The sequence below is a fragment of the Babylonia areolata genome, chromosome 24 (genome assembly GCF_041734735.1).
Source record: "Babylonia areolata isolate BAREFJ2019XMU chromosome 24, ASM4173473v1, whole genome shotgun sequence".
NCBI classification, from domain to species: domain Eukaryota; kingdom Metazoa; phylum Mollusca; class Gastropoda; order Neogastropoda; family Buccinidae; genus Babylonia; species Babylonia areolata.
Window position 1 is genome coordinate 47356463 of NC_134899.1, and position 13521 is coordinate 47369983.

The 13521-nt window shown below is 46.2% G+C and overlaps 1 protein-coding gene across 1 annotated transcript in view; it reads right to left on the minus strand.

The window, feature by feature from the left end:
* Window positions 1-323: 323 nt before the first annotated feature.
* Window positions 324-13521, minus strand: part of LOC143298658 (protocadherin Fat 1-like) — a 351658-nt gene continuing 338460 nt past the window's right edge. Inside the window, exon 39 of the mRNA XM_076611542.1 lies at window positions 324-523. Within this exon, the coding sequence (XP_076467657.1) occupies window positions 324-523 (200 nt within the window). The remainder of the gene's footprint in view (window positions 524-13521) is intronic.

A 13521-nucleotide genomic window follows, 5' to 3' on the forward strand; every position in this document is an offset into this window, starting at 1 on the left:
AAAAGTGTGTAAATACTGACAAATTCAACAGTATAACTATATCATCCTTTAAAAAACCTCTAAACCAAATAAATCTAAAGAATTTGTTCATGGAAGCCCCTCATCATTTTTTCATTTTCTTATGATGGTTATATATGTATTGATCTGTTAAGGTTTTATTCATAAAAACATCTTAATGTTCATATTTGTTAAATCTGCATGTGTGCACCTTAAACTGTATCTGCCAACAAAATGAATGACAGGGGCAAAACCAATCAGGCAGGCATCTCTGCTTCGCATGCAAATGTACACATATCCATCAAACAAATATTCCAATAGAATAATCAAGTAACTGTCTTCATCTCACCTGCAAAACCGGGTGAGCAATGACAAAGAGCAGATGTAGGTCCCTCAATACAGATGCCTCCATGGAGACAGGGATTGGGTCGGCAGTTTGGGCCATATGTGCACCTCATTCCCAACAGGTTATTGGGACAGTGGCAGACAAAGGTGTTGGGAACCTCCTTGTCAATCAGGCATTGACCTGGAGAGGGAGTTCCAATTTCTAATTGATAGGATCTATTTGTTTTACAGTATGACAAACGGAATAGATTGTAACCATAGGCATGTCCTGGTTCTCCTTTTCTATTTCATCCCATATATTCAGTTTATTATCTTCAACAGTTAAAACCGTAGAATTCTCAGATGTATGAACTGTGTGTGTGTGTGTGTGTGTGTGTGTGTGTGTGTGTGTGTGTGTCAGAATCAGTTTTAATTGTAATTTAAACTTTAACAAGGTTTGTAAGACATACATACACAGTCACACTTACCACACACAAAAAGTAAGTCACCAATAAAATAAAATAAATAAATAAAACGAAATAAAATACAGAAAAACAAGCTGATTAGTTCTCCATGCTATTAAGTTTTTCGCAGCACTTACAAATTTTCCAAACATTCTAAAAGTACGTCTTCAAGTATCAGCTGACCGGGTTTAATAGTGGGTGGGTGGTGAGTGTGTGCATGCGAGCGTGCATTGCATGCATATTTGTGTACATGTGTGTTTGTGTGTACATGCATGCGCAACTGTGTGCACATGCACACATGTTCTCACTTTCAACTCACTTGTGTGCCTCGATCGCTTTACAAGACACAGTATCTTTCAATCTATCCATTTCATGAACACAGGGCTTTCACGAGTCCTTTGGCCCAGTCAGTGTACTGCCCTACATTTCTGCTTTCTGGACACCTAGCTCCTGTGGTGTGTGGAGGTAAGGATCTGTGGGAAAGGAAGCAGAGTGTGTGTATACGTATGCATGCATGTGGTGTGTGTGTGTGGGGGGGGGGGTGGAGGGGGGGGTGTTCGTGTGCACACGCCTGTGTATAAGTTTGCAAGTGTGTTAATTCATCCATTTGTTTGTTTTTTGTTTCTTTTATGTAGTAGTAGTAGTAGTAGGCCTCCTTCGGTCATGGCTGACCATGGATAGAGTATATCCGACCTAATGTCTGATTGGGCTGTCTGTTTGGACCAACCAGCGTCGCCTGTGACTGTAGAGACACATGCGAGAGAGACAGTCTCTGTCGCAGCGATCACATGTGTAAGCTGATGCTGGTCTGTCGGCTGCCATCCCTTTTCTGCGAGCTCGCTTTTCTGCTGCAGCAGCTGACAGTTTGTCCTCACCAATCCGTAGCTGATTCTTGAGAGCGCTTCTCCATCTGTTGCGGTCATCTTGAAGTTCCTCCCAGGATTCAGTGTTGATCTCAAGCGCCTTCATGTCACGTCTGCACACGTCTTTGTATCTCAGATTTGGGCGGCCGATGCTTCTCTGCCCCGTGGCGAGCTCTCCATAAAGGATGTCTTTTGGGATGCGACCATCTTCCATGCGGCGAACGTGGCCCAGCCAGCGCAGCCGACGCTGTCTCAGCATGGTGTATATGGTCGGGAGGCCAGCGCGAGTCAGGACTTCGGTGTTTGTCACCTTGTCTTGCCAGGATATGCCGAGTATGTGCAGTAGGCTTCTCAGGTGGAAGGTATTGAGCCTTTTCTCCTGACGAGCATGTGTGGTCCACGCCTCACTGCCATACAGCAAGGTCCTGAGGACGCAGGCGTTGTATACAGCTATCCTTGTCTTCGTGGTCAGCTTGGGATTTGTCCACACTCTTTGTCTGAGGCGAGCTAGCGTTGTGGCTGCCTTCCCGATCCCCTCGTGGATCTCGGTGTCAAGGGAGAGGTTGTCGGTGATTGTGGATCCAAGGTAAGTGAATTGATGGATGGCTTCAAGCTCGTAGTCATCAATGGTGCTGGCTGGTGGAGATGGCGTGTCTTGGCCTAGGACATTTGTCTTCTTGAGACTGATGGTCAGGCCGAAATCTTTGCAGGCCTGGGAGAAGCGGTCCAATAGTGACTGCAAGTCCCGCTGGGTGTGGGGCACAACTGCGGTATCGTCAGCAAAGAGCATGTCTCTGATGAGGGCTTAGCGGACTTTTATCCTTACTCTGAGGCGGGCAAGATTGAAGAGCCTGCCATCTGATCTGGTCCGCAGGTAGATCCCTTCTTGCACTGTGCTGAACGCATGTCTCAGGAGAAGAACAAAGAAGATTCCAAATAGGGTCGGGGCGAGGACACAGCCTTGTTTGATACCGCTGCGTACGTCGAAGGGCTTGGAGAGGTTACCATTAAACTGCACCGTCCCTTTCATGTTGGAGTGGAAGGACTCAATCAAGCTGTGCAGTTTGGGGGGGCAGCCGATCTTTCGAAGAGCCCTGAAAAGGCCGTCTCTGCTGACTAGGTCAAAGGCCTTGGTGAGGGCAATGAATGCGACATACAGGGGCATCCTCTGCTCTCTGCACTTCTCCTGGATTTGGCGAAGGGAGAAGATCATGTCTACCGTGGATCTCTCTGCTCGGAAACCATACTGTGATTCCGGGTAAACGCGTTCAGCCAGTTTCTGCAGGCGAATTAGGAGGACCTGAGCGTAGATTTTGCCTACAATGCTGAGAAGTGAGATGCCTCTGTAGTTGTTGCAGTCGCTCCTTTCACCCTTGTTTTTGTAGAGGGTGATAATCTTGGTGTCCCTCATGTCCTGCGGTACAGCTCCCTCATTCCAGCACTGACAGAGGACTGTGTGCAGAGGATGCAGAAGAGCAGTCTTGCAGTGTTTAATGAGGTCTGGGGGAATTCCGTCACTGCCAGGTGCCTTGCCTGATGTCAGGCTGTTAATGGCCTTGCTGAGTTTGTCCTCAGTTGGCTCTGCGTCAAGTTCTTCCATGACCGGCATGCACTTGATGGCATCGAGGGCTGAGTTGGACACTATGTTTTCTGTGAAGTAGAGGTCGGAGTAGTGTTCTGCCCATCTCTCTATCTGCTTGCTACGATCGTTGATTACTTCCCCAGTGGAGGATTTGAGGGGGGCAGTCTTGCTCTGTGTTGGTCCCAGCCTGTCTTCTTTGATGTAGGTTCAATATAAATGACACTGGCGAAGCAGAAGTGTAGAGTGTGTTCGTTTGAAAAGCTGTGGAAGTGAGGAAGGGGAAGTGGAAAGAAATTTGATGACAAAACTAACCTGTGATAAAACATTATGGAGAACTTAGAAGAGTTGAAGCATATGGAAATAAAACTACACGTGTGTGTGCATATGTGCATGTTTGATCGGAAGAGAGCAGAGTTAACTGCCATGAAACTAGTCACCAACCATTGAGTTATTTAAGGCTGATTTGTAAAAATAAATCCAATTTGATAAGAATACAAATACACCTGCTGACAGAAAGAAAATGAAAGAAAAGGGTGGCACTGCACTGTAGTGATGTGCTCTCTGGGAAGAGCAGCCCAAATTTATTGTGTCGAAAAGTAATACTGTCGAAAAGTAATACAACTATTTGAACTTTGCAAAAAAAACAAAAAAACAAAAAAAAAAAAAAAAAACAAAAAACTGTGTATTATTCAGTGACACTAAACTACAAAGTGACAAGGCAGTCCAACTAGTGTTGTATTTACTTGCTTCTTACATTAGTTTGAACCACTTTATGTCATATTTTCAACAGTGTATTCATATTCTACTTACAGGTTTATTTTATTTTTATTTTTTAATGTTTTTACAATGGCAAGTTTCAATTCTTCAACCATAATCACTTGTTCGCTGCATAGGTCATACGTGCATTGTAAACTCACATGTGTAAACAAAGTAAGTCCATGTTATAACCCGGTGTTCGATGTGTGTGTGTGTGTGTGTGTGTGTGTGTGTGTCCATGGAAAACTTTAACATTGCCATTTTCGCTGGAAATACTTTGTCTGCCAAAACAAAATTTGGCTTAAACATAGTATGAAAAATAATCTTCGCAGTCATACCAACAATAGGTTGTAAGTCTCTAGAATTAAGCCGTGTTTCCGGATCATTAACAGTTTATTTCGTTGACGTTCGTTCCGAAATCCGAAAATTCCAAAAACCGCTTCCTACTGAAGGTAGGTTGTATTTGGTGAGAAGAAGACACGACCTCGTTTTTCCTGTTCACAATTAAAAAGAAAGAAATACATATTCTGGACAGAACACACTGGTGGTTCGTCCGTCGGGATCGACGAGGACCATCTAGTCATCCTTGGGGTGGGTGGGTTGGGCTCTGTGGGTGCGCAGATGACTGGTCAGACCAATTCGCGCCAGGAAGGTTCTGACGCAGTGTGGACAGGGGATGGTGACGGCTGTCGGGGACTTGCCGGCACTGCTTTCCCTGGCCTGTCTGCGTTGCTCTGCTGCAGCGATTATGTTGGCCTCACAGGATTTGGCGCCTTTGTGGACAGCTGAACGCCACTTTGGTCTGTCCATTGCATTCAGCTCCCATGTGTCGTGGCTGATGCTGAAGGCCTTCAGAGAAGCTTTCAGACTGTCTTTGAAGCACTTCCTCTGGCCTCCATGGGAGCGCTTGCCATGTTGGAGTTCGCCGTACAGCAGTTTCTTGGGGAGCTGGTGGTCTGGCATGCGAACTACATGGCCTGCCCAGCGCAGCTGGGCCTGCATCAAGATGGTGTAGATGCTGGGCAAGTTTGCACGAGTGAGCACCTCTGTGCCAGGGATCTTCTCTTGCCACTTTATGCCGAGGAGTTTTCTGAGGCTGGTGGTGTGGAAGTGGTTCAGCTTTTTGGCGTGGCGTTTGTAGACCGTCCATGATTCACATCCATACAGCAGTGTGGTGGGAACTATGGCCTTGCATACTTTGAGCTTCGTCTCCAGGGTGATGCCTCTCCTGTTCCAAACGTTCTTATGGAGTCTGCCGAAGGCAGCGCTGGCTTTGGCGAGTCTGGTATTCACCTCGTCGTAGATGACAACTGTGCGAGAGAGTGTACTGCCCAGGTATGTGAACTTGTCCACCGCGTTCAGTCGTTGCCCGTTGATGAAGATGTTTGGTTCAAAGTAAGGCTTTCCTGGAGCTGGCTGGTGCATCACCTCATTCTTCTTTGTGCTAATTGTGAGGCCAAAGTTGTCACAGGCAGCAGAAAACTTGTCGACGCTGTGTTGCATGTCAGTTTCGGAGGCAGCGTTGAGAGCGCAGTCATCAGCAAATAGGAAGTCGTTGACGGTGTCTGTCCTCACCTTGGTTTTTGCTTGAAGCATCCTGAGGCTGAAGAGTGAGCCATCTGTGCGGTACCTGATGCCAATGCCTACGTCAGCGTCTCTGAAGGCCTATGTCAGCATGGCTGAAAACATGAGACTGAACAGGGTGGGGGCAAGAACACACCCTTGCTTGACTCCGTTGGAGACAGGGAATGGTTCTGAAGTCTCTCCGTTGTCTTGGACTCGGGCCAGCATCCCATCGTGTAGTTGCCGTATGATGGTGATGAACTTTCTGGGACATCTGTACTTCGCCATGATTCTCCAAAGGCCATCTCTGCTAACAGTATCGAAGGCCTTGGTCAGATTCCTGACACTTCTCCCGGAGCTGCCTGGCAGCAAACACCATGTCGATAGTCCCGCGTTCTTTCCAGAAGCCACACTGGTTCTCTGGTAGGAGACCTTGCTCAAGGTGTGCTATGAGACGGTTGAGTAGCACTCTGGCCAGTCTTGCCTGCAACGGACAGCAGGGATATTCCACGATGGTTGTCACAGGCCTGACGATTTCCTTTGCGCTTGTGCAGGTGTATGATGGAAGCGTCTTTGAAGTCCTGTGGAACTGCCTCATGCTGCCAGATGAGCTGGAACAGCTGATGAAGTTTCTCGGTCAGCGCCATAACACTTCTTTGTAGACCTCAGCTGGAATGGAGTCTGAGCCAGGGGCTTTGCCATTGGATAGCAGACGGATAGCGTTCTGGGTCTCCTCCAAAGTTGGAATGGCATCCAACGACTCACTGACTGGCACCTGGGGGAGTCGGTCGATGGCTTCATCATTGATGGTGGAAGGGCGGTTCAGTATGCTGTCAAAGTGTTCAGCCCATCTCTCAAGGATCCCGTCCTTGTCAGTGATTAGGGTAGAACCATCAGCACTGAGGAGTGGAGCAGATCCGGAGGTGGTGGGACCGTGGACTTCTTTCAGGCCGTTATAGAAGTTCTTCAAAGCCCTGGATCTCATCAGCTATGTTGCTCAACCAGGAATCCTGCATCTGCCGCAGCTTCAGCTGGATGGTGCTGCGTGCGCTCTTCAGTATGTCTTTCTTTGACTGTGACTTGGGATCTTCAATGTGGGCTCTGTAGGCTTGGCGTTTGTCTTCCAGCAGCTGCTTGATCTCAGTGCAGTTCTCATCAAACCAGTCTTTGTGCTTCCTGGCAGAAGGTGTTGTACACCGTCTCATGCAGTGCGCCCCATGCTGCCGCCACATTCTGGTTGTCCAGCACGGTGGACTCAAGGCGTTCCTCCAGAGTGTCAGTGGAGACAATAAGGCGGTGGTCTGTCCAGCACTTGGCGCCGCACATGGCCCTCGTGACTCGTACGTCCTGCCTGTCCCTCTTCCTGACGATGACAAAGTCGATGAGAGGCCAATGCCCAGAGCGAGGATGCATCCATGACGTCCTGTTACGGGTAGGGAGGCAGAAGACTATTTGTGATAAGAAAGTCGTGCTCGGCACATGCCTGGAGAAGTAGTTGACCATTGCTGTTACAGTTGCCAACCCCATGCTTCCCAATCACGCCTTCCCAGGAGGTGCTGTCACAGCCAACTCTCGCGTTAAAGTCACCAAGAATGATGAGCTTGTCTGCGTTGGGAACAATGGTGATGACAGCGTTCAGGCCCTCGAAGAACTTGTCCTTGATCTCATCCGGGTTGGTCATGGTGGGCGCGTAGGCGCTGACAATGGTGGTAAACTTCTTCCCGTTGAATAAAGGGAGTTTCATCGTCATCAGGCGATCGTTCACTCCTTCCCGGGGGGCCAGCCAGCTTGCCAACGAGGGTTGTCTTCACTGCAAAGCCAACTCCAGCCTCACGTCTCTCTTCAGGTCCGCGACCACGCCAAAAGAAGGTGTAGCCTGCGCCTTGCTCACAGAGTTCGCCTTCTTCTGCCAGTCTGGTCTCACTTAAGGCAGCGATGTCGATGTTGTACCTGGCTAGTTCACTCGCAATGAGTGCTGTGCGTCTCTGTGGTCTGTCTGAGTCACCTCTGTCCAGAAGCGTACGCACGTTCCATGTGGCAATGGTCAATGGGCTGCTCTTTTTTTCTTCTTTGTTTCCTTTGTGTGTCGACCGCTTGAGTAGGGTCCCCGTCAGCCGCGGTATGCTGACTAGGGTGGTGTGGAGCAGGCAATGTTTAGGGCACCTTTTCTATCCCCTTCATCATGCCAGGGAGGTGAGTAGTGTTGTCCTGAAGAGGGTTGCTCAGTCACTCAGGGGTCTGCCGATCTCCACCGCTGCTCCAGTCGGTGAAAAACGACCCTATGGCCTTAGCCGCCTGTGTGCAGGTCCGCGGCTACGACTGCCAGTGTACCCACACCTGTCGCTTCGTCGCTCGCCTGTCGCCACAGGGCTTGTGGAAAATGATGGTATGGGATGAAGGATGACTGATGACTTTCACGATGACTTTGTTTACAGTGAGGAGAAGTTGCGCACCGTCGACCTCACTCTCTTATCCGAGACCGTCTGTATCCAGTGGCCAGACGAGGTCAAGACGACTGGAGATGGAAACGGATGCAGTGGATGACCAGGATGTCCTATGTGCCTCATCCTGCCCTCAGCACTCAACAGTGCTCTGCTGCAACCGCCTTCCTCTCCGTTGAACCATGAAGGTTTGTTCCGCAGAGTCCACTGGATCCAGTCTTCACATGCTTGGGTAGACAAGCCCTAACTCACCAAGGGTTTGAGACCCGTCGGCTACCCTCACCAAGTTTAGCCAGCCTGTCAAAGCTGTTGCCCGGGGGTTGGGCGCTGCCGCATGCTAGCAGCTTCTAGGACCTATAGGTGAGAGCTGGGTGCCGGTGTGGACCAATAGAGGACGAACCACTCCCGGAAGAGCGTGACAAGCCCTCCCCTCTAGAGGTACTACCCCTCCCGTGCACCCCCTAACAGAACACATACAGTGATACTAACTACACCATCGACGTGTTTACTGCATGTAACTATCCTACAGTGGACACGAATTATCTGGAATGGACATAAAAGAAAAACTGAATTGATCGTTTCTTCATCAGCCCGTTGTAGACTGGTTCGTGCAGATCTACCATGTGTTGTGATGTGCTTGAAGCGATGGCAACATCTCCTTTACCACCAAATTAAAAGAAAAATCGAGATATGATAAAACAGACAAAAAAAACCATGATTTAAACGGCGTTATTACGTTCAATACTATCACGTTTATTTATCTCATGAAGAAGAATGCAACAACATTGCTTTTGATATTTAATTTAGTCAAGTGATGTCAGATGCGCTGCAGCAGTGAGGATTAGTCTGGCAGAGAGAGGACATGGGCTCTCAAGGCAGAAGCAGCAGAAAAGAGTTCCAGCTGGATCTGGTCGAGGAGGAATGAAAGTAAACTTCATAAGGATTAAATTTCCCTACTCAAACTAGGCGTACAATGGCTCAGTGGTTAAAACGTCTGCCAGAAAAGGTGAATCATTCCTGAAGTGGCGACCACCTTGGAGGTGCGGGTTTGAACCTGCAGAGGACCAGGAAAAAAAAAGTAATACAAGGACATCTAGGAGTCATGACCTGGGTGTGGCCCAGCCCCCGTACAGTGTTAGGAGTTCAGGGCCGAAACACTTGACTGAGGGGGGCTTCTTCTCTGAAGACCTTGTACTGTCCAGCTCTCCCTAGATAACTGCTAAAATAGGGACTGCAACACAAACTGCCAATCAAGTTTGTTGAGTCTGTGGTGTGATGGCCATGTGGTGAGAATGAAATTCTGCTTCAAATCATTTTCATCAAAATACTTGATCTATTCCCATTCAAATACAATAATAGCATACTTTTCAGTGTGAAATCGCATATACATATACCTATAGAATTAAGGAATATATGTGACAAACAAAAAATAATATACCTTAACGTTGAATAGTAAAGGGCAAAGGATTCTAGATAAAAGTAAGTGTACTCCAGACAGTAGTTCCTTTGATCATGTCTTGCTCTTCAGAATATCGATCATGATGTCAAAATTCACGCATTTATAAAAAGTGAATGCAAATTCCAACAACAATAAATACTGCTGTCATACTTTATTTCTTGTTCCATTTATTCATGTTATGCTTATTCTTTCAGACTTTTTCATGCTGAATATATGAGCATAACTTTGCTATAATTTTCATATGTTTAGTACATTACGTAGATATGTGTGTATGCTAATGTTTATACAATAACATATGTATGTAAAGGTGGTTGTTTTTATCTATAATAATATATTTGTATGTATGTAGATATCAGTGACACTGAAATTTATTTTGGAATGTATAATGTATGTATGAACATATGATAGTCAGTATATATTCATGTTTTGTCGGCAATAAATAAGCCTGATTTCCATTTTCTTCTTGATATATTGGCGTTCATGCTTCTTATTCTTGAAATAAATATTCTGTCACACTGTGGCAAAAAATGCATGTAGAAATGTAAGAAAAAATGCCACCGGAAGATTCTGAATTCAGTATAGCGTAACAAACATTATTCAACAGTAATTGTTATATTCATGAAAGCTTTTTCCCACTTTCAATTTTTTGCAGGAGGTTCACTGAGAGTCAAAATCACATGCTGATTTCCAGGCGCACAATAGACGACAGCCACTGGACAGCATGTGTCACAGCTTCAACTTCCATTGTCAAGCTGGAGGTTGTCACTCTGTGTGTGGCATTCTCTTCCCTAACTGTTTTTCTGTTTTGTTTTGCAGTGAATCCCCAACCATACTGGTCTTTGGTGACTGAACCATCTGTATATAAGATAATGTCCTCTTCTTTACTAGTTTCTTCTATGAGTAGTTTCATCTCTGCATCAGTTCTGTCTCCTGGCCATTCCCAACCATGTTTTCCCAGAGTGGGTGAAATGATAGTGTTGATGAAATGTTTTCATGGCTTTCTTCCACTCTTTTCTTTCTTTCAGGTCTTGTAACTGGCGTACAAGCTGTATTGTGTCCAAAACCTAAATGGACCTCTATAGCAGCATCGTCATCATCATCATCGTCATCCTCCTCCTTCATCCTCAATATAAAAAAGCTCCCAAATTATGTGGCCTTTCATGCCCTGCTCTCATGGTGACCTCAGTTTCGATACCCCTCCACTTCCGCGCTTGGGTTGAGACTTGTCAAAGTCTTCAATGTCGGTGGATTTATGGGGGAACTGCCGTTGGATGGACGTGGTGGTGGTCTCCACTCTGGGGGAGATGCTCACTCAGTCTGGCTCCACAACTAAGCCATTATTGTCATCATCAGGGGGCTTAGTAGGTGGTGTCCTAAGTAAGTTAAATCAGAACAGGCACTACGGAACACCACCGAAGTGACTCAGAAGTAGTGCAGGGTCTCTGGTGTGTGGCCTCCTGGCGACCTGACATTGATGGTTCCCTGTGGACTGCCGGCCCTGGGACTGCGACAGATGGAACCGTGGGTGTGGCTATGTATAGGGGACTCGGAATTAGCGGCGTGGCAGTAATGCTACTGAAACGGTGCAGATGATGACGCAGCAAAAAGAAAAAAAAGAAGAAATTTCTATTTGAACTAAAAATGGTAAAACGACGTGTGTCAGTATGTCAAATAAAAGTGATTAAGATTGAAGAATGTAACAGTAACCTGACTGCAGAAATATATCAAAACTTTTTTGTGCCATTCTTAGAAGTGCACTGTCATTAGTTTTTAGAATGTGTTAAAAGAACTGACTTGTTCCCTACTTTAACCCGTTCAGTGCCTATAATACATCAGCTGACGTCGTGCACAAATTGTTGCCATAGTGCCTGGAAGCAGCCATCCACTGAGGTCCTGCATCTGTTTCGATTTTTCCTTTATCAGAGTTTGGTACAATGAACATCAACAGACTCTAAATAGTTTAATGTGTCTGGATTCTAAAAAAAAAAAATTATTTATGTGGATCTGTCTTGTCTTATGATTCGTTTGAACTCAAAGATGATGACTACGACATGACAAGACTGACAGCACCATTCGCCACATTCTTCAGTCCATCCATCCAACCAGACATAATTTCTGAGCGAGTGATCATGAGTGACAGCGAAGGCACAGTACTTTCACGTCATTTGAGAAGCGGGGGAGAAAGAGATTAAAAGAAATATATCAAAGTTTTGTTGAGCCATTCTTAGAAGTGCATTGTCATAAGTTATTAGAATGTGTGGAAAGAACTGACTTTTCCCTATCTTAACCCCTTCAGTGCCTATAATACATCAGCTGACGGTCTGCAAAAATTGTTGCTAAAGTGCCTGGAAACAGCCATCCACTGAGGTCCTGCATCTATTGCGGTTTTTCATTCATCGGAGTTTGGTACAATGAATATAAACAGACTCTGAATTGTTAGTTTAATGTGTCTGGATTATAAACATACTATTTAAGTGAGAAATTTGTCAGGTGGAAGACCCCTTTCTTCTCAATAATTATTTGCTATCTGGACCACTTGAAGTGAGCGTGCAAAGAGGGTTTGCCTCACATGCCAAACAGGCATCAGACACTTTGTCAAGTGAAGACAATGGTCTCAGTCACGCGGATTTACACAACTTTGCAAGCTGTGCAGATGATTAGGTATTACGATGAGAGATGGATCTATCTTGTCCTATGATTCGTTTAAACTCAAAGGTGATGGCAACAGCAGGGACAAGTCTGACAGCACCATTCACCACATTCTTCCGTCCATCCATCCAGTTAGACATCACTTCTGAGCAAGTGATCATGAGTGACAGTGGATGGCGCAGTACTTGCACGTAATTTGGAAAGTGGGGGAGGAGAGATAGAGAAGAGGTATAAGACAATAGGTAGAAGGCCAGACAGAGGACGGGTAAGGGGGCATGGCCCCGACCTGTCCGTGAAATGTCTGTTCACAGTGATCATCTGCTGGGAATAGCAACAGGCAATAAATCACGATTTTCATGAAACCCAGGATTGTGAGGCGATAGATGGAAGTGAGATTTTTCCATCCTACACACAATCGTGGTCACATCGTCGATTGGGTGTTGCACAGAAATGAGGACTGCCTCCTTAAGTCTGCCACCGTCGATCACACCCTGTCCTCTGACCATTACAGTGTGACGTGTCATCTGAACCTCACCAACCTCCTACGCCCCGTGTGTACAGGGAGGTGCGCTCACTGACCTCAATTGACTTTGACTTATTCAAAGCTGACCTGCTGACTGATATCCCTTTTGAGCCGACTGCTGAGCAGCTATCCACTGTCCTGCGCGCTGTACTCGACAGGCACGCCTCGTCGACTCGGCACCTGATCGTCCCCCGTCGCTTTGGTACAACACCGTGAGACCAGAGCTGTTGGAGGTCAAGCGGGAGAGAAAGAGAGCTGAGAGGCACTGGCGTGCCACTAGTTTGACCATCAACTGGGACATTTTTCAGACAGCCAGGAATAGTGTAACAAGCATTGTTGACAGGGCAAAGTCAAAGTTCTACCCTTCAAAAAATCCTTGCACGCACCAAAGCCAAACAGCTTTTCAGCACCACGAACAATCTACTGGGTAAAATGAAAAACACTCATCTTCTACAACATTTTCGGTGCAGGAACTCCCTCAAAAGTTTTCGGACTTCTTCACCGGCAAAATATCATGCATTCGTGAGAAGCTTGACTCCTTGTATCTCCTTCTGCCAGTCACAACCAGCTCCAAAAAAAAAAAATGAACTCATTACATAGACGAGCAGTTAAACTTATTCTACCAGACCACTCACTATCAACAGATAAGAAATTAACAAAACTGGAAATATTACCACTGTACAAGCAATTTGAATACAATAAAATGGTCCTCATGTTCAAAGTACACAACCACAGGTCACCACCGTACCTCAGTGAATTTGTTCAAAGGGCAACAGAGCGTAACGATTCAGATTTCTTTTCTTTTTCTCTCTCAATTTTCTCTTAGATTTGCATTGGAAAAAGACACGAACCCAACAAAGGAAATATTCTGATTAAAATAAGGGGGACTTCCCACGATTT